General features: G+C 55.5%; 2 protein-coding genes across 2 annotated transcripts; both read right to left on the bottom strand.

Annotated features, from left to right (window-relative positions):
- Window positions 1-1,786: 1,786 nt before the first annotated feature.
- TOR4A (torsin family 4 member A) lies at window positions 1,787-12,429 on the bottom strand. The gene is made up of 2 exons (XM_044453181.1): window positions 8,056-12,429; window positions 1,787-6,160 (listed from the first exon to the last, which is right to left on the bottom strand). Exon 2 carries the CDS (start codon window positions 6,120-6,122, stop codon window positions 4,893-4,895), a length of 1,230 nt encoding a protein of 409 aa, XP_044309116.1. The 5' UTR covers window positions 6,123-6,160; window positions 8,056-12,429; the 3' UTR covers window positions 1,787-4,892.
- Window positions 12,430-15,019: 2,590 nt separating this feature from the next.
- LOC123035157 (zinc finger and SCAN domain-containing protein 23-like) lies at window positions 15,020-19,645 on the bottom strand. Its single transcript, XM_044453061.1, has 3 exons — window positions 18,899-19,645; window positions 17,624-17,735; window positions 15,020-16,026 (listed from the first exon to the last, which is right to left on the bottom strand). Exons 1-3 carry the CDS (start codon window positions 19,643-19,645, stop codon window positions 15,317-15,319), a joined length of 1,569 nt encoding a protein of 522 aa, XP_044308996.1. The 3' UTR covers window positions 15,020-15,316.
- Between the last annotated feature and the right edge of the window lie 2,979 nt (window positions 19,646-22,624).

Below are 22,624 nucleotides of genomic sequence, written 5' to 3'. Positions count from 1 at the left end.
AAAGACTTTGCGGTGTGGACCCACCGAAAAATCCCATGACTAAAGCAGGGCATGGTAGACACCCCTCGCCCCTCACCTAGAAACTTCTTTTGTACTGCCAGCTAACGGCACCTCCAAATACCCCCCCGCAAAAGGCACTACCTCCCTGCGAAACAGACTGGTGAATCAGCACCCTGCTTCTCGTGACTCATTTGCTTGATAATTATTGTAATTAATTTCCAGAGGCGGACGGTCTCCTGCAGGGTAAGCAGTTATACCTGACCAGACAAATATCTTGTGCGTGTGGGCAAGAAACGCACACACACTTCCTCAAACACTTCTGATTATAGTTTGCTATTTTTAGGGAGGTGTTATTAATATGCCAGGGCACAAAACACAACAAAACTTAAAAGAAATAAAATGAGTCAACACACCTGCTTTATCCAACCATTTGCCTCAGCCCCAATTACATAAGCACGAATATGCGATTGGAGGTTATTTTTGGGTTGTATCCCTGCAGGGAAAACTCTGGATCGGTTTCCTGATCACAGGAGGGATACCCTCTCTCTCTCTTTGGGATGCAGGGAGAGGAAGCAATGGCTGTGTACTTCTGCAGACTGGCGGGAGCCTCGGAATGCCGCCAGCGGATCCTATGGGATGCCAGATTCGGACCCCAGGGGGCTGGATTTCTGCACTGCCCTAAGACGGTGACTTGCAAAGCCCTCAGCTCTGGTCTTTGCAGGTGGATCCTACAACGCTCTCCGTTCTCCTGGGCTCACATGTCCCTCTTTCCCCACTTGCTTCCTAGCTCCCCTCTTGGGCCGTGCGGGTTCTGAGCTTCTTTGGACCTCGCCTCGCAGAAAACCACTCCCGCCAGACAGATGCTCTCCCTGGCACAGAGCCCCAGTGTTGGTGGGCTGCATCGAAGGCCTGCTGCTGGCTCTGCCGAGAGCCGGACCACTGGCATAAGTCCAACTCGGGAAGGGAAGACACCTCCCTTGTCCAGGCAAGAGAAAATGACATTGTGCGGAGCACGCGCTGGGCCGGGGGAGACTTCGGCGGGTGGCAAACGTGCAGAGCCACAAACCTGGGGCCAAATCCAGGCTTCCTCAAACGCTCAGTCCCCTTCTCTCTCCACCCCGCAATCATCAAGAGTTCTTCCTGGCTTTTGTGTACCGCCCCCCCCCCCACACACACACATTTCATTTTAACATTTTGACTTGTTTCCCCCAAGGCTTAGTTAGATGCAGGGAGGACCTTGAGCAAAAATACGCTCATCCCATCTGCCTTTGATCCTCTCACTTTGGAATGTGGCCCCCGAGTTCCCCTGATGTGCGGTGCAGCCCATGGGCTTCCGTGCTACTTCTAGCCCTGCGGCAAAACCTCTCCCCGTTTTGCTGCTTTGGAAGTGGACTTTTGGCTGTTGGCCAGGCCAGTCTCCCACACCAGCCTGCCCAAGGGTTTTGCCCAGGCAGGTCAACGGGCCACTCTTTCGTTTCTGTTCTTCAGTATTTTTACTTTTTATTGATCAAAGATGATCCAGGGACTAATCCTGACTAAAGGTTGGAGGGATTAATCCCAACTTGGTTGCGCTGAATGAAAAGGTGCAGACGAGTCGTGGGTCAGACCCACCCTGTATCCTCAGCCAGGGCGCTGCAGCTTCTCCGGAAAGAGCCTTCCAGGTGGAGCCGGGCCAGGTACGCCTCTGGGAGGAATGTCGGAGGCCCGCGTGCCTCCTCGATTTTTGCTTTGCACACCTGAGTTCCGACACTGTTTGGTGTCTCCAGTCTCACTCCATGACCTGGACTCCTTGCTTAATTAATTTATTTAAAAATTTTAGATACCGTCCATTACCATGTGGTCTCAGGACGGTCTTACAATAAAACAAAAGAAGCACAGCATCCATGGTTTGCGAAAATCTTGGATCTTGGCGGCTCTTTGGCCCCAGCTCCCAGCACCTGGCTTGGCCCAGACTAGGACATGCGACACTGGAAAGCTGGTTCCATTTTACTAAAATCACTGGGTTCTCAGCACATCTGCAGTGCAACACCCAGAAGTGGGCCAAATCGGGGTCTCACTTGGCTTCCTGGAAGTTGCTCACAATTGGAGTCGAGAGCTGTGCAAGAGGTGCAAACCGGGTCAACTCGTTAGATTCAAGTCACGTCTGTTGTTGCAGCAGCAGCAGCATTACACACGAGTAGTCCTCTGACCGCATACGCACATGCACCACGTCGCCCCCGTGCCTTTCATCAGAGTACAGTTTAGACTGAAAAGGTGCGTGCCAGGAGCTGCAGGCCTTTCTTCTGTCCAAACCTGCATAGGACTGCACCTTGAATTTCGGATTAGTGCAAAATTTGGGACTCCACCATTTGTGTAAAAGTGCAGGGGTCCCTAGCACCAAAACCAAAATTACATAAATGGCAACCTGTTTCAAAGCTGGGTGTCTGCATACCGGCTCAACATGCATCGGCGTAGAACTGACACAAGGAATTGAGCGAATCTCTCCGGTTGTTCCTGCCCTATTGGATTCTCCACATTCGCTACTCCAGGCGGCCAACACTGGCATGATTTACATCGCCTTCAAAATGGAGCTCAGTTCACCTCACCGAATCTGGATCCTACGATCTGCTTGAGAAAACTGTGTTTTGCATGTCACTGGCAAGATGTGGGGCAGATACAACATACAGAACATTTTTCAACCATGTAGTTTGTTCAAGCCATTAGGACTCATGTAAGATGTCTTCTAATCCTGGTATCTTTGGCATCCCAAATGCAGAAAGAGAGCTTCTGCTGGACTCCCTGCTCCTCCTGAGTCTAATTTTATTTAAAATTCCACATGCGCACACACAGACTGAAAAAAGGTTAGGTGTTTCTCTGCCTCTGCCAATTTTTACAATTGCATTTCTTGAAATGCCTTTCAATTATTTTTTGTTAAGTGGGAAGCTGCCATGCCTGAAAGGCCCTTCCAAGGCACCATCTCTGGGTTCAGAAGAGTGTCTTGGGTTTGGCGCATGGGCCCCACCTCTGCCCCAGACTTTGGTCCACAGCAAAGCTTTGCGCGCTGCCCTGTGACTGGTCACACCCCATGGTCACCATGTGATGGCCCTTGCTGTGATCGCTGGTTTGAGCGAGATTCCAGATATGCCCACCTGCCCAAAAGGTTTGGGGATCCAAGATCTTTGCACTTTCTTTCTTCTGACATGTCTCTTAGGAAGGCATTTTTTCAAAACAGCCTCTTCCACCCTGCCCCAAGAAGTGGCCAGATCCTGCCCTGGCATAGGAAGAAACACAGTCTGGACGGACTGAAAGGCCCAGCCGGAAAGGGTCTGGCACAGGGACTGAGTGGGGGTGTGCAGACCCTGCAGTTGCCGGCTTCCCCCAGCGCCGCAGCAGGAGTGGCCTCCAGCCGAAGGGAGCTGGGGGGCACATGGCCGAAAACGTCTGCTGCAGGACTGCAATGGCGGGGGGAGCAGGGGCTGAGACGAGCGCCTGCGGCCCGGGGATGAGCTGCTTCGCCTGAAGAGCCAGGGCCCAGGGCTGTGCAGGGCGAGGGGGATGGGGGCAGCCTGGGCAGCATCTGAAAGCGCAGGCAGCCCAGTGGAAAGACCGTGCTGGTCCCAGTCCCCTGAGTGCTGGGACCCCCAGCAAGAGACCCCAGGGGAAAAGCCCCAGCTGACTCCGACAGGGGGCCCACTAAGGGCTTGGTCATCTCGGAGTGGCTGGAGCAGGGAGGTGGCCCTGGCAGCAGGACGAGACAGACCCCCCCCCCCCGCAACAGGAGCGCAGAGCCCGTTGCAGCCCGAGGGCCGGATGCCGTTCCAGAGAAGCTCTGGGGAACCGTATTGCAGAGGTGGGCTGGGCCAAAGACGAAAGGCCCACATACAAAAAATACCAACTCACTTTAATATTATAATCAGTGACAAAGCCTTTCAACTTTTTGGAAGGTGGGGGAAATGGCAGAAAAGCCTGGAAAGCACCAGTTAACCCGTGGCTGGCAGGACGTCGGGGCAACCCAGATGTGAGCTGCAGATACCCACACCTTGGCCCCATAAGAGCAGAACCCCGTCATCAGGAGTCAGGCAAGTCGAAGGGAGGGGTCCGTGCAGTTCTGCATCCAGGGGGCATCGGGATCAAATCTGTGTTGGCCTAGGAGCTCAGCAGAAGAGTCAATAGCCTCCAAGTGCCAGCTCCTGGCGATTTTTAAAAAACCGTGCAACTCTCATTCGTGTCACATTGGATGGGCTCTACCAGAAGGATGGCAAAGGTTCAAAGGCAGAATAGTAAACATTTCCGGTGCCCAGAAGCCAGAATCATTTCCTGAAGCCAGGCCAAGGCCTTTATGGCCTGCAGCTTCTGAGGAAGTACACCAGAGATCATGGCTTTCCCCAGGTGTATTTGTTAGATAAGAGCTGCTTTTGCTGTGAGCACAAAACTTCAGTTTCCTTTACTGAAGCCGTTCACTACCCTCTCCCCTCATCCCACTGTCTCTCCAGAACAGGGGTTGGAGTCTGTGTGCACTGAACTTTGTAACATCCATGGCAAGAGGTGTTCTTTTGTTCTTGTTTTGGGGAGAGGAATTGATGTGGGGCTCGCCCACGCAACTTTGAAGGCCCACGGAGCAACCCCTGGGCTATTCAGGGAACAGCTGTGGCCATGAAGAAAGGGACCCCAAGCTTTCTTTCAGTTGTTTCTATTCCGCATCCTTATTTCATCACGGTAGTCCATGTAGGGGATCTTTGGCACAGGCGGCTTGGTTCGTTCCCACATATCCTTAAATCTAAAGTGAGGTGCCTCAGCTGGTGAAAGCCCATCGGGTTGAAACAGCCGTTCGGTCAGCCCCTGCAGGGGACCCGCATCGCCCGAGATGCACACACAAGGAAATAAACACTCGAGTGCCGGTTTTGCACCAGTCCTCACAGGAGATTAACTTGGGCTACCACCTGCTTGCAACCGTTGATGGCAAACTGATGGCCTCCTTGCGTGTAATAGTTGAGCTGCCTGGTGAGGCGCTCGATGTGGCCCGGGTCAGGATAGATCCCTTCCGTCATCATCTCCTCATAGAAGCAGCTTTGGATGTGCTTCTTCTCCAGCAGCATGAAGGGAATGATCTCGACGAGGGTCCATAGGGGATGGAGGCTGTGAAGCACGGGGCGGAGGGTGGTCCGCAGCTCCTCCACCTTCCTCTGGGGATCCAGAAGGTAGCTGGAGACGTTCTGCAGGAGGTCCTGGGTGATCTCGTTGCCCCCCAGGTTGCTTATGAGGACATACACGGCGTTGAGGAATTCGTTGGTTTGGTTCTTCCGGAAGAATCCCCCCAGCGTCTCCAGCAAAGCCGGAGACATGGACTCCACCTCGTCGAGAACAAACACGGGGATCTTCTCCTCCATTTCTGCTTGGGCTACCATGTCGCCGATCGCCTCGGACAACTCCGCCTGGCAAGCCGACACAGAAGTGGGGTCCGGACAGCGGTGCATCGTGAAGAAATGGAGCACAAAACCGTGGCCCAAGACGGACCGGAAGTGCTTGGCCAGCAGCCACCCGACGTGGCTCTTCCCCACCCCACTCGGGCCGTGGAAGGAGATCACCAAGGGCTTGCTGTGTATGTGAGTCGCCAGGTAGTCTTTGAGCAGCCCCATGATGCTCTCTATCGCGAGCGGCTGCCCAAAAACCTCGCGGTGCATGGTCTTCTCCAACCCGTCCAGGTCGTACTTCAGGACGTTGTCGTCCAGGTTCTCGATGGCATTGAGGATCTGGAAGCAAACGATGCCGATGAGCAGGAGGAGGCACCTCTTGGCCTTGCTTTTGTGCTCGACCGGGAGGTACTTCCTCGAGGAGTCTGGGTACAGCACCCGCGGGTTCCTGAGCCTCTTCTTCCGTTTGCTGCTTTTTGACGGGGATGGCAGCGCCGAGGTATCGAAGGTAAAGTACTGTGAGCTCTCGAAGCTCGCCTGGCTCAGCAGGGAGGAGGCTGCGGCGCCCACCTTGGCTCTGCCCAGGGATATCTGCCGCTGCAGGAGCTTGGCCTGGGGGTCCCCAGGCAACAGGCCCTTTTTCAGGAGGTGCGCCGTCCTCCGCAGGCGGATGACAGCCCGGACTGGGGAGGAGAGGAGAGAGAGCTTCTGGGGCGCCTTGCGGCCATCCATCCCAACCTCTTCCTGCAGGCCTCGTAGAACTGTCTTATCTGGGAGGGGAAAAAAGAAGCATCAGAACAGCAGGAGAGGGCAGTGTGGTGCAGTGGTTAGACTGCTGGATTCTGGCCTTCTGTTGGGTGGCTTTAGGCCAGTTAACTTACAAGGTCTCTGTGAGGCAAAAGTAAGTTAACACCATGGATGCCACCATGAGCTCCTAGGAGGAAGAATTGGGACAAGCATTTATAATAATAAAACAGAAAGCTTGTCTGTCTGTCTGTCTGTCCGTCCGTCCATTAACCCCGTAGCATCAAAACCAAGAAACCTGGGCACCTGGAAATTGGCTGGCATGTATCCTCAGGGGAGGGCACCTGGGTTATTGTGTTTTTAAAGTACCTATTGATTAATTTAAAAGAGCCCGTGTGGTTGAAGTTTGCAGTGATGACTGTAGCCACTGGCTGACAGACTTCCCTAATGAGCAGTTAGCTTAGTGGGCCATCCTGTTGGATTCTGCCTGGGCAGATGAGCTGGCTGAAATTCCACACCTGTAGCTCCCCACTGCTGTGGGGCAGTCCTCCCCCCCAGGAAATGGAGTTGGCCAGAGCTGGGAGCCCACGCAAGGGCCAGGCTGGGGACGCGACCCAGGTGCCACCAGGCGTCCCTCGAGCAGCTGCATGTCCGCTCGAAGGCTTTGCTGTGTCTGTTCCTACCTGCCAGCAATGGGGCTTGATTGCTCGTCAAGATCACACAAGGATAATGACCTCGGATGAACTCCTCACACTTTCTCTCAAAAACATGCAAGGCTACAAGCTCACTGCTCCGTTTCTGCCGTGAGTCACTGTCTTGCGCAGGGATGCTCCCGGGAACGAGGCCTCCAGCCCAGCGCACTGACACATGCCGAGATTAAGCAAGCGACCTCTTCCACGAGCGAGAGCATCCTGCTGCGACGTGTGTGCTGGCAGCAGTCCGACGGGGCGTCTGCACTGATGCCAGCATGGCAGAAATGGGCTGCTCTCGGCAGAGGTTGACTGAGGGCAGGAGGCGGTGCGGCTCGGGCAGTACATCACGCAGAGACACGGCAGGCAACCTGCCTGCGGACTGGCGCTTCTGGCAGGGATTGCACCCACTATTATCATCATCATCATCATTATTATTGTGCTATTGGACAGCACAACAAGGAACCATAAAGTTTTGCAGAGGTTCAGAGGGGAGCAGAGTGGAGTCATCCCAGTCCCAGTTAGCACCCCAGCCTCCCCCCCGCCCAAATGTGGACAGGCATTTGGCGGCAGAGAAAGGGACCGCCGTGTGGTCTCCACAGTCGACACACATCACACCTGCGCCGTCCTTAGGTGGCTGGTTCAGCTGTCCAGAGGCCTCTCCTCTCTCTTTTATCCACACAACAACAACAACTTTGTCAGGTAGGCTAAGCTGAAAGCCTGTGACTAGAACCCAGATCTTCTGAGTCCCACCAGCCCAACACTTTAACCACTATGCCACACTATCTACCATCACCCCCCACACACACACACATTCTGAGATGTATTGAAGGTGAGAGGGACATTGTCTGAGATGTCCTAAATTCCTTTCCCTTTAGGCCAAATGCGCAGCCCGCCTGTCTCACAGGCCGCTGGGTGCCCAGCCCTGGGACCCCGTTCCGGTCCGTCCCACAGCTCAGATCCCATCAGCTGATACACCAAGTCGGGATTCTGGGGCTCCACACGCAAGACTTTCCACACGCTTAGCATGACATTGCCTTTGCCAAGGAGAATCGCAGCAGGCTTCTGCAGCTGGGAACCCTCCAGAGGCTTTGGACTACCATTTCCATCAGTTCCAGCCTGCATGGCCAACAGAGAGGAATGATGGGAGCTGTAGTCCAAACCCTCTGGAGGGTCCCTTCTGGATCAGGCCATTCTGTGACCCCTGTAACTTTAAAACGAGGGCAGGATACCCGAAGGTCAGCGCTGTGCTCCAGCTGGATAGTCTGGGCACAGGGTTCCTTCCTTCCTTCCTTGCGTCTTCTGGGACTGCAGCACCACCCGGCGGCGGCGGCGGCGGCGGCTTCCCAAGGCAGATGCACCGGCTGAAAGGAACCACGGAGAGCAACTTTGCATGTACATGGATAGAAGAGGGAAATGTCTCTGCTTCAGCTTGATTCAGAAGCATAAAGAATTAAAGGCAAGGACGTCTTGAATGCTTTTTAAAATGCTTTATATATTATAGTTCATCAGTTAGAATGCTTAAAGCTAGGTGGTTAACGTGTGCTAATTTTTCTCGCTTATTGTGTGTTTTACACCTTGGGGCTTGCCTTGGAAGCATCTCAGTAAGATGCAAGAGATGCACTCTTGCTTAGGATAAGCCCTCCCAAATTTACTGGCACTTACTTCAGAGTAAACATGCAACCATTAAATATCGGACCATACATTTTAGCTCTTGCAGATTGCTTGCTTGCCGGCCCTCTTCTCAAGGAGGGTGGGCAAGAGGTTAAGGCAAGGGAAAGCTATCGGGCAAGCCCGTGTTTCTGAGCTTGCGCAGAAGCGGTTACTGCAGGGGCCTACTCTACTGGGCTGTTGTAAGGCCGACTGAGGCCACAGATAGGTGACCTGTCCCGTGGGACTGCATTGATGCTGATACTGGAAAGTGAAACTGAAAGGAAAACGGTCTTAAGCACATTTGTGGTGTGACCACACTTGAAACAGTCTGTACACGCCTGGTAGGTACATCACAAAAAGGGTCTCTTAGAGCCGAGAAAGGGTTGGAAAAGGCTTCGAAAACCATTTCAAAGAGAAGTTGCACTTCCCATGTCTGGGGCTGTTCAGCTTAGAGGAAAGTTAAATATGGGGCAGCATAGGAGAAGGTTACACAACACGGCAAGTTCGGATTTTCACAGATCCAGCTACTCTGCACAAATTACGTGCCAGCAATGTGATGATGTGGTTAGCAGGTGCGCATCTAAACGGATTTCACACACAGTTTTAACGCATGCACACATTGTGGTCCACCTTAAACTGCTGGAAGTAACCAACTCGGCTCACTTCCAGTCGTCAGGAAATCCATTGAACACAAATGCGCCGGATTCCCGTTTTGGTATCTCTCGAGCCAGTTTACCGCATTCGTGGTGACGTGGGATAGCTTTCTTCATCTGGCTAGAGGTCAGGTTCCCAGAGGCACTGGGCTGACCTCAGCTTGGTGACAAAGCTGAGTAATGCTGCACCATCGTTCCATGATGTCAGAACTTCTTTCAGCTGGAGGCCTGGATTCAGTTTTGGAGACGTTCTTGTAGACTCCTTTGCAGGAACGTATGGGGACAAATGTAAAAAGAGCAGGGCTGGCATCCCCAGATCGAAGCCCAATGCTGCCAGCACGTTTTAGCTTAAAGCTTTGACTGCCAGGCACAAGGGCTTGAGAGAGGCAATTCTGCCTTTCAGAAAGGACGCAGAAGACCTGCGAGCCCCCAAGCGCTCAGTGGCCGGAGCAGGGGGCGAGGCTGCAGAGGGTCTGGCTGAGGCCTCGCGGAAGTTGTTGCTCTTAACTGTTCCCCGTAGGGGAGGCTCTCTGCACTCAAGTCCTGCTCTGGACTCAGCCACTTCCACAAAGGAAGTGAGTTGGAGCAGCTCAGGAGTTTGGGCAAGACTGCCTTGCAGCTCGCCAGTCTCATGATGACCCCAAACATCTTGGACAGCCCTCATTTTAGCTTTATTTTCTGAAATTGCTTGTTATGACATCCGAAGCCCTTGAGATAGGGGTGGGCAGGCAAGCAGTTCTGGATCCTGTCAGTCTGGTGTAGTTCAGCTAGCCAGCCACACACAGATCAGGTCATCGCTAGACCCTGTCACGGAGTGCGTCACTCGCGTGATGAATTGTGTGCCTGGATTTCTTGCCAGGAATTGTTTGCCCAGCTACTCATTAACGTAGGCATCCTTGGGGGTTAGCGGGGGCGGGACAAACTGGTCCAGCCTCATTCCTAAACTGGAACACTTCACACCCCGGGAAAGGAAGCCTGGAGCATGGAGAGCGAAAGACCTTGTCAGGGTGTGTGTGTTTTCCCAGGGAAGAAATGGCTCCTTGGTGCAAGCTTGTCCTGGCTGAATTCTGTTTTGCGGCACGCCTCGCATTCTCCGCTTCAGGAATATCATCTCCGCTTCCTTCCAGCTGCTCTCTTATCTCCAAAAGCCTCGGCTGCTCCTCCCGGCTTTGGGTGGCTTATGACTGGGATGGGAAATCTCAAAGCAAGGGGATCAAATCCCCCCAGCCAAGGGCCAGGTGGGCCCCCGGGTTCTGCGGAGGGCCACGCCCCTTCCCCTGCCCCCTCATCTGCCCATCACTGGGCAGTTTTCCACTTATGGTCCATCCTTTTTCCATAGGCTGGAATCAGTGGCCCGAAGGAAGAGCTTTTGAGTGCAATTCTCTGCATGTTCAGACAGAAAAAGACTTCTTGCAGGCAGTTGTACATGTTCTTTCTGTATCTTCATCCAGTTTGTGGCCCCCAAAATAAACAACATCTCTGCAACTGCACTGACCAGGCCCGGTGCCCACATGGCGAGACCACGAGTGCTTTTCGGTGGCGGAAACCTCTATCAATGCGCAGCCATATCAGACGCACTCGCGTGCATAAGATCATTCCATACCCGCTTTTAGTTGACTTTCTCGCCACCCGTTATCAGCAGGTCTTCCTGAGCTGAGTCGGATGTGCTAAGTCACGGCTACTGACATGCACAAACGCACTCTGCTTAGAGTTAGGGTTGCCAACTTATTTTTGCCAGCCCAGCCTTTCACAGCAACCCTAAAAGCACAGATTAAACGGCTGGAGCCTTCACTGGGAGGATGATGCAGGAGCGATGGGGAATGTTTCAGCAGCTTGATTTCTGCATGTCACTCTTGCCATTAGAGGCAGAGGAGCAGGGCTCATTTTAAAAGTTGGCTGCCCTATGTAGAAAGCCTCTAAGTTAGCCTTCTTCATGTGAAAGGGTGTCCAGATGTGTTGGTCTATAACTCCCATCACTCCCCAGTCATAGTGGCTGCACCTGATAGGAACTGTAGTCCAACATATCTCGAGGGCCCTGAGCAAACAAGCCAAACCAAGTGAAACATGACAATGGCCTTAACTAAGCGATCACCAGTGTGGTCTAGCAGCATGCACAGCCCGAGGGTTTGCAGTCACCCTGATTTCAACAAATGAGCTTCCTTGGAATTCAGTAAAGAAAGTGTAGACTCCACCGACTCCACCGGCTCATGTTTCTAAGCTACAAATTTGCACGCCTTGCAGCTTGCCTCACACCTGGAGCAGAAAACATTTCCAAGATTTCAGTGTTGGTGGCTGGCTAACCAAGTTTCAAAGCCTACACGTGCTTCCGAAGAAATACTGGCCTGTGGTTGCAAGAAAAAACGAGCAAGGCATTCTGGTGATACTGCCGACCAGTCGATGACCATCCACTGCCGGAGGATTTGAAAGGATCGATTTCAACAAGTGCATTTCCTTAGCATTTGGAGGACGAAGTACGGCTTACGTGCAACACTCGACTGCACATGCCGCAGCTTGCCTCGTTCCCAAGATATCTTTTTCAGTATTTCAGCTCTAACCAACCTACAAAACCTCAGCCTACTTCTCAAGAAGTACTGCTCAGCCACCCCCATTGTCTGGAGGCTACAACATCAGCTGTTGCTTCATACTTTCCACTGAAAACCAGTCCCTAGCCCCGCATCTCTGCGTTTCATTTCTTGTTTCTCTACTTCCCTTATAGCCAAGACACAGGTGTCCTGCCATTTACAGAAGGATAACACTGGCACCTCTACAGTTGCCAACTTTCAAATTCACCTTTGCTTCTCTGCCTTTAGCTGCCACTGCAATCTGCAGCTGCGAGCAGGTGCCAAAGAGTTCCTGGAAGCCTCCACTTGCTGGCTTCCTGGCACTGTTAAAGGCACCAGAGCAAGCAAAGCTGGGCTTTTTCTGGTCAGCTGGCAACTGCCTGCTAAACGCATGTAAGACTTGTCCCCACCTGTTTCGCTGACAGGAAAACCAAAAAGCAGCAAGCAATTCGCATGGAGAGACTGCAAAAGCCAAACCTTTAGGAGTCCCTTATGAGTTTCCCCCCTTTTACGGCAGGTGAGGCCCGCCGCCTTTTTAACCACTGCACCAAACCAAAAGGGGAAGTTGTCCCATCACATGTTTTTAATCTTTGCGCCAGGAAAAGCTGCGCCAGGCAAACCACCTCGAGCACAAGACGGAGCGGCTCGGCATGGAGTCGCCGGCGCTTCCAGCAGCCCGTGCCGCCTGCGTGCCTTGCCGAGCGACGTCCCGCAGGGAGCCGGCTCTCTCCTCGGGCTGGCCGTGCGGCTAAGAAACGCATCTGCCGCTGTCGGCACACCGGGAGGGCGGCAGAAGGCGCGGGCTTTCCTTCCCTGCCCGGCCCTGCCCGGCCCGGCCCGCGGCGCGGCGCGGCGCGCTCGCTGGCCCCGCGACCCGACCCGACCCGGGCCCCCGCCCGCCCCCCCAGCCTCACCGCAGAGCCGCCCAAGAGCGTCGCCGGCATCGGGGCTCCAGGTCTTCCCAGGCGCGGGGGCGTTCGGCGGCGCGGCCAGGGAGCTCGCCGGCGCTCGTGCGAAGCCCCGGGGCGCGTGTGCGCGAGCGCGAGAGCAATGCCCGCGCGGGAGCGGGGCCCCGTCCCTCCCCGCTGCCTCCGTCCGTCCGTCCGGCTGGCCGGCAGGCAGGCGGGCGGGCGGACAGGCAGGCCGGCCTCCCCCCGCTCCCCGCCCCCCGGCTTCCTCCCACAGCGTGGCCTATCGCGCAGCGCAGCCGCCGGCGAGGCGCACGCAGAGCGCTGGGCGCGCGGCCCGGCAGGGGGAGGAGGCGGCCGGGCCCCGGGAGGGCCCCGGGCACGGGCACGGGCGCTTGGGCGGAGAGGCGCGGCGGCGGCGGCGCCCCTCCGGCCCAGGCCTCTCGCCCCTGCCCTGCCCGGGTGGAGCGGGTCGGGTGGAGCGGGTCGGTGGTAGAAAACGCCTGCAGGGCCCCGCTTCCGCCAGGCCCAGTGCGTGTCGCCGCGTGAGAGGAGGAAGAGGGTGGTGTCTTTCAGACAACCGGACTTGCGGGTTTTCATCCGTGCCTTTGGTTCCCTATTGCCTTCCTAGCCTGCATTTTTTCCTCTAAGAAACCCGCGGCACCTTGCCTGAGTCTCCTCTCCGTTTCATCCTCACAACAACCTTGTGAGGTAGGTGAGACTGTGTGCCCCTGATGGCATCGCTGTATCTCAGGACAGTGCCAGGCTGAGGAGACCCATTGCCCAAACTGGTGCCCTGCATGTAATACTGGCCTGTAACTTCCAGCATTCCTGAGCACAGGGTGGGGCTGATGGGAGTTGAAGTCCAAAACACCTAAGGGGTCCCAGGCTGGGGAAGACTATTCTGGAGGCAAAAGTGGGATAGGCAGCTTGGGAGCACCCCTGTGGGGTGTGGGGCAACCAGGTCTTTTTGCTCCCCACTCCCCCCCCCCCACTTCTTGGAGCTTGGCTGTAATGCTCAAAGCAGCTGGGAAGGGGAGCAGGAACAATCTGTTCTCTTGTTTGGGGTCCCCAGGCTGGAATGGGCCATTCAGGGTCCTTTGCAGGGTCCTTGGCTGGGGGAGCCACACAGACGCCTGCTCTTTTGAACTCCCCTTGGGGCAAGGCTGTGGAGACCATCGTGACCTGCACTTCAGAATCACAGTGACGCTTGGAAAAGAAGGGAACGGGCCCCAGCCTTTGCCCAGTCATTCCGGGTATTCATGCCCGGCCAAGCTCTACCTGCTGTGTTGGATCATTCTGCAGCCTCGGCCCCCCACCAACTTAAAACTCAGCCACAAAAGTTTATTCTTGGAGCCAGAGGCATAATAGAGCAGTAGCTGCATTAGAAAAGATGGCCCTGTGAGTAGATTTAAATCCACCAATTTACATTCCACCCAATAGGAAGGGGAACCCCCCCCCACACACGTTTCCTGGACAGGCTGCAGCCCATGTATGTCAGCAGCGATTCCACCCAGGAGAAGAGCTGTTGGGAAGCAGGGAAGGAAGAGACAAAGACGGGGGGCATGCCTTCCTGTCACAGCCGAATGCAGGAGAAAAGCGGCAGTAGTGTTGATTCAGCCCGCTGTGCAGCTGTGCCTGCACCCCAATCCGGCCATGGGGCAGTCGGAGGAATTGCTCCCATTATCATTTGCATGCTCACCTTGGTCTTCCTCCAGATCTATTTTGGACAGCACATTTTTTAATACAACAGCCCTATGAGGTAGGCTAAGCTGCTAAAGTGAGAGAAGTCCACCGTCAGCTTTCTAGCTGAGCGGACCTTATGCCCTCGTCACATGCAGGCCAGCAATCCCAAGTGCCCCTCTGCCCAGGTGCTCCTCTACAGCACATCCAGGACTTCCCAATCAGCGGCCCAGTCAAGCAAACCACCGGGTCCGGCATCCCCTTCTCTCAGTGTTGTGCAGTCTATTCACTCACCCCCACAAGGGTCCCCCACGACGTCCCCCATCTCGATCCTTGAGCAAATCTCCTGGCTCCCAGAGTGAGTTTTGCTTCCCCTTCCAGCAAAGTGAACCTTGGAGCATGCAAATGGGGGAGAAACCGCCAGCGCTGTGCTCTTTTGCATGTTCCTCATAAAGGTGTTGCTGGAACCTTTTTAGTCATCTCACAATACAGGTATTGTTTTACCGTTGCAGCTGGGCAAACAGTCGCAGGAAGACCAGTAGATATGCCGCTCGACAGACAGACAGACAGACGGTGGATGTTGGTAAGCAAAAAACAGAATGTATTTATCTAGCTGATTTTCTGCTGGAAAAAAACAGCCCAAACAGAGCAGCTTCTTGCAGTCTGATATCAGGTCAGACAATTTATCCAAAATTGCCTTCTAGGGTTTCAGTCAGAAAAGGGGTCTTTCTCCTCACCTGTTCTCTAATCTTTTTAACTGTCGACCTTGGACCTTGGACCTTCCCTCACTAAGCTATAGCTCCTTCCAAAGGCCAGTAAAATCCCCATACTGCATCAGGCCCACACAATTTACTTTTGGGGGGGGGGCAATCTTAAGGCTAGAAAGTTGTGGAATTTTTCCTAAAGTGAAACATCTGACTGGACATCTCAGGTGCCGAGTTTTGCACAGTGCAATTATTAGACACGACTCCTCCCGCCTGCCACAGGACATTAGAATCCCGAATGGTATCCCTGATTATTTCAGTCTGGCCAGTGCTACATGTCCTGCTGCTTGTGGAGGCGGTGGTGTTGAGCTAGGCTCGAGTTCCGCGTGAAGCCTTTCCCACATATCTTGCACTTAAAGGGCTTCTCCCCAGAGTGTCCCCGGTGGTGCCGGTACAGAGCCGAGCACAGGCTGAAGGTCTTCCCACACTCCTGGCACTGGTAGGGCTTCTCTCCAGTGTGGATCCTCTGGTGCTTGATCAGGTCTGAGCTCTGCCGGAAGCGCATCTCGCACTCGGTGCACTGGTACCGCTTCTCGGCCAAGTGGCGCTTGAGGTGCTTCCGAAGGGCTGCGTTTTCGCCGAACCTCCTCCCGCAGCGGGGACACTGGTACGGCCGCTCTTCGGTGGGCGCATCCCAGGTCCCGAGAAGCTCCGTGGGGCTGCAGAGGCCCCTCTCATGCTGCCGGGGGATGCCTGCTTTCCCCCCGGGGCTGCCATCGCTGTCCTGGCTCCAGTGGCTGGCCGGAGCATCACTCTTTCGCAGCATTTTGGCTAAATCCTTTGCTAACTGAAACTGCAGAGCATGTGCCCATTCCTCGTCACCACCCGGAGAAGGGCTTCCGGCGGGTCTCGCTAGGGAGTCCCTTTTCTGCTCCTCTGGCTCCTTGCTCTCCTCCGAGGGAGACCCCTCTTCTTTTTCGCCGGGAGTCACTGCATTGCTCACAGGAAGCCGGTGAGGCAGAAGCCGTTTGCTCCCCTGGCCTGATGAGACAGAGACCTAGATTACTGCAGGAGGCGAGGCAAAACTGTGAGCCATGGTCAGACCTGAAGCACATCAGAACGAACCGCACCTCTGAACTGCTTCCGTTTTGACAGGCATCAGAGCAGCACCTCTATGAACCCATCCCCCACCCGCAACTCTTACTGTGCCTCAAATACTATATACCCTTGCATGTCATGAATCAAAGGATGTAAAAAACTGAAGACCGTGACATGTTGAGGTCGGCTACGAAACGTCATTGCATGTTACCTGTCAAACATTATCAAATAATAAATAACACTGCATTTCATTAATGAAATTTTTAAACACCACTTCAGCTCTCGTTTCAGATATAGTGAAATACTGTCAACCACTGCATGTCAAATACTTGCTGACAGATACCATTGCATGTCACCTAGAATATATTGCAAAATATTAAACACTCTTGCAAATACTGATATTATCAAATAGTTAATGTTCACAGAGGGATGCTCTGGGTGGGGAATGCTGGGAGCTGTCAGACTTCTTTTCTGCATAACCATTTACAGAATTGCACCTTAATTAGTCAGATATTAAATGCTAACTACTTATTTTTGGATTATACTTATACTTTGCCTTTTCTTACAAGGAGCTTATATAGTCCCCTGCATTTTATCCTCACAACAGTCCTGTGAGGTAGGACAGGTTGGGAGTCCATGACTGGCCCAAAATCACCCAGAGAAACTTAAGGTCATGTGAGGACTAGGGTTCAGATCTCCCAAGACCCAGCCCAGCACTCTAACCACTAGGCAATGCAGGCAGTCAATATTAAATAATAAATATTAACACGTTAACTACCATGTATTACTCTTCCTTTACATTTCTGCCCGGTCGCCAAAGCTGTTTGGGCAGCTCAATGCAAATATATCAGAGATTACATTCCTGGACTCAGTAATTCTAAAGCAAGTTTCCAGTGTTGATCTCAAGCACCACGGATTTCAAATCAAATACGAATGTTTGAATTCCACCAGGGAGCTTGCTCTGCTGAGCACGGTGGGGCTTGACCTCCTCAACTTGCTCACATTTCCTCTGCAAGCACCGCAGCAGATTTGGGAGTTCCTGCAGATGGTTTATCATGAGAGAAGCAGGAACGGGCGCCTCCCTCCCTCCGGATGTGAAGATTTATCTGAGCACCACATTCCTAGGATTGCAGAGATGTCTGAGCGGGGCCAGGACCCGGGAACGTGCACTCGCGCTAGCGACTGCGCCAGGCGTCACCAGGGTGGGACTCTGGGGCCAAAGCCAAGGACCTGCCCTCACCCCCAAATCGCCACCCAAGGGCCAAGGCATCAGGTCTAAAAACAACCTCTGTCTTAGGCCAGCAGCAGCTGTGGTGACCGACTGGCCCCTGCCTGTGCTCAGAGCTTTTCTTCCATCGGGGCTGCTGAGCAGGTCCGTCTGCCGGGAACCTTGAGGTGGGTAGCATGCGTGCCATGGCAGGTGGGCTTGTGGCCGGGGCAGGAAAACGCACACGCTGCCAAGATGTGCATCACGACCAAAGTAATGTGTGGCCGTTTAACGGGCTGGGAAGACCTGACTGCACTGCACCATTGTCTTTACCTAACAAGCCGTGCTCCACCTCTTTCGCTCTCCACCCGTCTTCCTGGCAGGCCAAATTCTGCCTGGTCCTGGATGCCACCGGCTTTTTCTCCTCCAGATCTGCGGTCAGTTCCTGGAACAAACAACAGTTGGCCTGAGCTGCGCTGGATGCGCTCGGAGAGGCAAGGAACCCAGCAGCGGCACCTGGGTGAGCGGGACTCGTCCTGCTGAACTCTGTGCAGCTCCAGGGCTGGAGGCCACTCCGCAGAAGCTCCCAGGGGCGGCCTTGGTTTGACACTCTTCCTGCCAGTTGCGCAAGAGAAACATTTTGAGCCTGAAGAAGCTACGGGCGCGAAGGCAAGCCAGCTTGCAGCTGGGGGAAGGGGCCTTTACGCGATCGAGGTCGGCCGGACTGGGCCCCACACTCGAGGCTCTGCGCTCCCTGCCTTGGCTTTAGGCAAGAGACCCGGGAGCCACTCGCCAGGCCGCTTTTCAAGCTGAAAGCTGCTACAGGCCTGCCTTGGATCACAGCCACAAAACGGGCGAGGGAAAAGTCATTTCCTTTCTCACAATGATTTCCCAGAGCAGCTCCCCCTCCTCCAGCACCACTCTTAGTTGTGCATGTGAGAACTGAGCCATGGAAGTGGGGCCAGGGGAGAAAAGCAACACCAGGTGTAAGCCTAACCGAACGAACATTCACCAATACTCTTCCTGATTCCATCCTAAGGCTCTGGACTGAAGTCGTCGTCTTCCACCACTACCACCGTGTCCCCTGACCCATCCTCTCTTTCGTTTGACATCCAGCCCCCAAAGTGCTCTGCTCAGCACTGACGTTTGTAACACTGCTGCACGATTATGCACACCTTCTCATACAGGTATTGTTTCAGTCGCTCTGCCTGGAATTCTTCAGCAAACAGATTTGCACCTTCCTGAGTTCTCAGAGCGGAATCTAAGCAGCAGGCAGGGCCACAGCCAAAAGGGGCAGGGCTAAAAAGCCTAAAACCCCATGCCTAATTTAGCTTAGACCATGCAACAGGCACCCCAAAGTGATGGGGGCTGGAGAAAGGGGGTGGAGCCACGGAGAGGGCACGTGGCCTTCTGGAGAACCCCAGAGGCTTGGAGTTGGGCTGGCTTCAGGCCCTGTGTCAGTGGGACTGCTGTGCAGAAATACAATCTGAATTATGCACGCCTCTCCCACAGCGTAAGCAAGGATTGAGATGGCTAGGATAAGGGTTTTGCACCATTCTTCTGCCGGCGCAACGTAGGCCTGGTACGCCACTCGGGCCGTTCTCTAACCTGCTGCTCTTGCTTGCAGACTTTGGCTGCTTGGCACTTCTGCAGGAAGCCTTCTGCCAAGGTTGCTGCCTGGAGACATGTCTCGGGGTTTTGTTCCCGGACCCAGTTCTGGGTTTCCCCAGGCAGGATGGTCAGGAACTGCTCCAGGACCAGCAGCTCCAGGATACGCTCTTTGGTGTGTTTCTCTGGCTTCAGCCACTGGAAGCAAAGCTGCCGGAGCTGTTCACAGACCTCCAGGGGACCCGCGGCCTCCGGGTAGCAGAACTGCCGGAAGCGCTGGCGCCACGTCTCCATGGTGATGTTGTAGGCATTCAAGACCGCCTCCTTCAGCTTCTCATAGTCATTTCTGTCACAGGCACCCAGGTTGCAGAAGGCCAGGTGGGCTGCCGTTCCACGGAGGGCTGGCGCGAGTCGCGACGCCCATTCGTGCCTCGGCCACAGGCAGGTCTCGGCCACACGCTCGAAGGTGGCCAAATAGGCCTCGATGTCGTCAGACGGGGTCAGAGGAGGCGGCTGCCAGTTGGCCCACGCCGGCGTGGCCGGCCCTTGCGGCTGTGTGGCCAGCTGGCCTTTCCAGCCCTGGGGAGCTCCTCTCTCCACACGCGCCGCCTTCTCCACCGGAGGCAGCTGGAGCCCCCAGAGCTCCTGCAGCAGGACTGCCATGGCCCCCTTCGTGGGGCCGAGGCTTTCAGCCTTCTGCTCTGGCTGCGTGGGGAAGAAGGCCTGCCCAAGGGTCACAGAGGCCATGTTGCTTTCCATGCGACGGCGGCTCGCGAGGCCTTGTCTGAGCAGCAGCCTTTTCTGTTGCTGAGCAGCAGTGCCCCTCCCTGAGGTAACGTCTCCAGTTTCTCCTCCGCTCCCTCTGTCTGTGTTGCTCACCGTGCAGGGGAAGCCAGAGACCCAAGACCTGTAAGCGACACAGTGGATTCTTAGAGAAAGCTGCCCCGGTGCCGGCCGATCTGGTGCAGAACCGGCGGGGCCTGGCTGTCCGGGTCTCTCCCAGAGCAGGGCCTTGTTCCCCTCGATCCTGTGAGTTGGAGGTGCCCAAGACCGAGCTGGGGAGCTTCTCCATGCAGAGGAGACACCTCGCTGTGCCTCCAAGCCATGGTCACCAGCATGGAAGACGAGCCCCGCCGGGCCGGGCCAAGGGCTCATCCGGCCTGGCATCCTGTTCACACATGGGAAGCCCACAAGCCTGAGCGCAGCGGCCGGCCTCAGAGGACGCAGCAGTCGCCGAGCAGAGGCTGAATGTTTGGAAAGGGGCGGCACCCCTTAGCATGCAGCTAAGCCTCTCCGTGGTTTTACGCAATCTGTTTCATTGTATTTATTGATGTTTTGCTTGTATGCCACCCACTAATATGCATGGCTGCGGCAAACAGACCCATATTCCCAGTTGCTGGGGAACAGGAGCGGGAGAGCGCTAGCCCCGCTAGGGGGTTTCGTGCAGGTACCCGGCCAGTGGAAAGCAGGGCAAGAGGGACTCCCGCCCGGCCCGGCCCTTCCTGCGCTCCGAGGAGCGCCGCCAGGGGGCTTTCGCCCATCTTCGGCGCGGCCCTGGGCCGATGCCCGGCCGGGTCTACCGGCGAGGGGGCCCCGCGCAGCGCAGCGCAGCCAAGCCGCAGCTGTCGGCACGGGGTGTGGAGGGGCGAGTGCTGCGCGCGGGCCCCCGATGTCCCCCCCCCCCCCGGGCTGGCGGGCGGGCGGGCGGGCGGCCAGCACGGCTCGGGGAACGGGCGCGCGCCCCCGGGCTGCCTGGCACGAGCGCGCGCGCGCGCGGACAGCCACCTCCGGCTGCGTGACGGCGGCGGCAACGAGGAAGTCCGCGCTGAACCGCGCTCCGGGCGCCGCCCCAGCGGGAACGAGGAGGGAGGCCGGGGCCGCCCGGCGAGCGGCGGCCCCGGCTGCGCAGGAGGGGCTGGGCGGTGGAGCGGCGCGGCGCCCCTCTCCGGCGCAGCGAGGTTGCGCGCCCGGGCAGCCGCCGCCTGCGCGGCTTGCGGGCCCCCGCGGCCGCCCGGCACCCGGAAGGCCCGCACCCACCTGCAGGGCGTGTGCGCGGCTGCTGCCGAGGGGGAACGGCCGAGACCCTGCCGCGCCCCAGGTGTGCTGGACTGCAATTCCCAGCATTCCCCGGCCAAGCAACATGGGAGCTGGACTGCAACACATCCGGGAGGCGCCTGGCTAGGCGAGGCTGCTCCCAAGGGTGGCTCGGAGAGCGTTTTGTGCACAGGTGGCCGCCATTTGCGGATGGGATGAGAAGGAAGGAAGGAAGGAAGGAAGAAGGGACATCGCGCAGCCAGGAGGGGACCCCCGCTCCAGAAGCCGCTGGGTTCTAGGGAGACTTCTCTGTAGGGGCAAGCCTCCAGGATGTATATAAAATGTTGGGCTTGATGGAGCCAGTGGCAACGTCGTGGTGTCAGACACCTCTGAGCATGCACAAAATGCCTTTCCCTTGCCACTATCGGCAGGGGGAGCATAAAGCATCCAGGAAGAGAGAAAAGTGAAGGCAGGGAAATCCCCTCTTCTTTGCAAGACTTTGAAAAGTACAGGGCACCTCACCCGCCTTCCTTTTGTCTCCCTGTGTACCTCCAGGGTAGAAAAGATGTTTCCCCCACCTTCAGCTCCATGTGCCCCATAACTGGCCGGAGGCGCATTACTGTCTTGTTTTGTGGCTCCCTGTTAAAATGTTTCCCCAGCTGTGTGGCACCTGCAGCCTGTTTTAGTGCTTTTCAAGTGTGTTGGCACTTGTCTTGCCACAAACTTTCTCCAGGGTCACAGCTGCCACCCCCTTTGGTACCCCTGGCCCCAACAGTGACTTACCTAGTTACCAGCTCCCGTGCAGAGAGCAGCTGGAAATGTGACACTCTGGTGAAGTTTGTGCAGGGCGGAGCAGGAAGGAGCTGCCCTGTTTGTTGCAATGAGCCCCAGGGTGTGCACACTGGAGCATGTGCCTGCACCGACTCATGCTTCTCCCTGCACTTTTCTTCTCTAGGACTTGGCCCTCTTTGGTATTAACTCTTAATCCAACATGAAAACAACTGCAGGCTTGTCTACAGAGAGCTACCTGCATTAGTGGCTTCTGTGGATGATGGGTGGAAAAATAGCTTTTCGAGGCTTAGCTGTTGTTAAAACAGGAAAGCATGTTTCTAGCCCTCATGGCTCAAAAGGCATCTTTGGAAGCAAGCAAGGCCTTATGAAATCTCAGGAGGCAATTAGGAGCTGCGTAAGATGAGCAGACCCTGAACATGGAAGGGGAGGCAGGCCCCTGTAAGGTGGAAATTTTACAAGAAGGTCCAGAATGGGGCCCGGGGGGGGGGGGCATCTGGGCAGGTAGACAAGGATGGTCTTCAAATTATCAGTAGCTGCTAGCTGTTATCTTCCTTCCTTCTGAACACATTTTTGGGAAGTCCTTCAGCCTACATCCCGGAACAGAGGTGCACCAATTCCGCTGAAGCATTAAAACCAACCTTGCGTTTAACAGCTGGTCTGGCAAGCAGGATGAGAGTGCAAGGTTGCTGTAGACGTCCACGCAGCCAAGTGTGCAAGGGGTCCGAGACAGACCAGTCCCCTTGTTAGCTGCAGCAGAAGGAAAATCCCTTCCTCTGCACCCAGGACAGGAAGGCATCATGCAGCTAAAACAAGGGTGGGCGGGCTTGCAACTTTTCTGGGGATTATGCTCAAAGCATGGGAAAATGCTGCTTGACTATGGCAGAGTTCCTCTCATGTGCT

Source organism: Varanus komodoensis, unplaced genomic scaffold (genome assembly GCF_004798865.1).
Source record: "Varanus komodoensis strain SLA01 unplaced genomic scaffold, ASM479886v1 scaffold77, whole genome shotgun sequence".
In the NCBI taxonomy this organism is placed as follows: Eukaryota; Metazoa; Chordata; class Lepidosauria; order Squamata; family Varanidae; genus Varanus; species Varanus komodoensis.
The sequence above is the reverse complement of the archived record's forward strand: the minus strand, read 5'-3'. Positions and strand labels throughout refer to the sequence as shown.

What these genes read in the sequence shown, in the direction of transcription:
- TOR4A (XM_044453181.1), bottom strand. Translation starts at nt 6,122, where the DNA reads ATGGATGGCCGCAAGGCGCCCCAGAAGCTCTCTCTCCTCTCCTCCCCA.
- LOC123035157 (XM_044453061.1), bottom strand. Translation starts at nt 19,645, where the DNA reads ATGGCCTCTGTGACCCTTGGGCAGGCCTTCTTCCCCACGCAGCCAGAG. An exon ending in TCTGCAAGCAAGAGCAGCAG is followed by an intron (nt 17,736 to 18,898) that starts GTTAGAGAACGG and finishes TGTTTGTTCCAG; the next exon opens with GAACTGACCGCAGATCTGGA. An exon ending in GGTGGAGCACGGCTTGTTAG is followed by an intron (nt 16,027 to 17,623) that starts GTAAAGACAATG and finishes CTGTCTCATCAG; the next exon opens with GCCAGGGGAGCAAACGGCTT.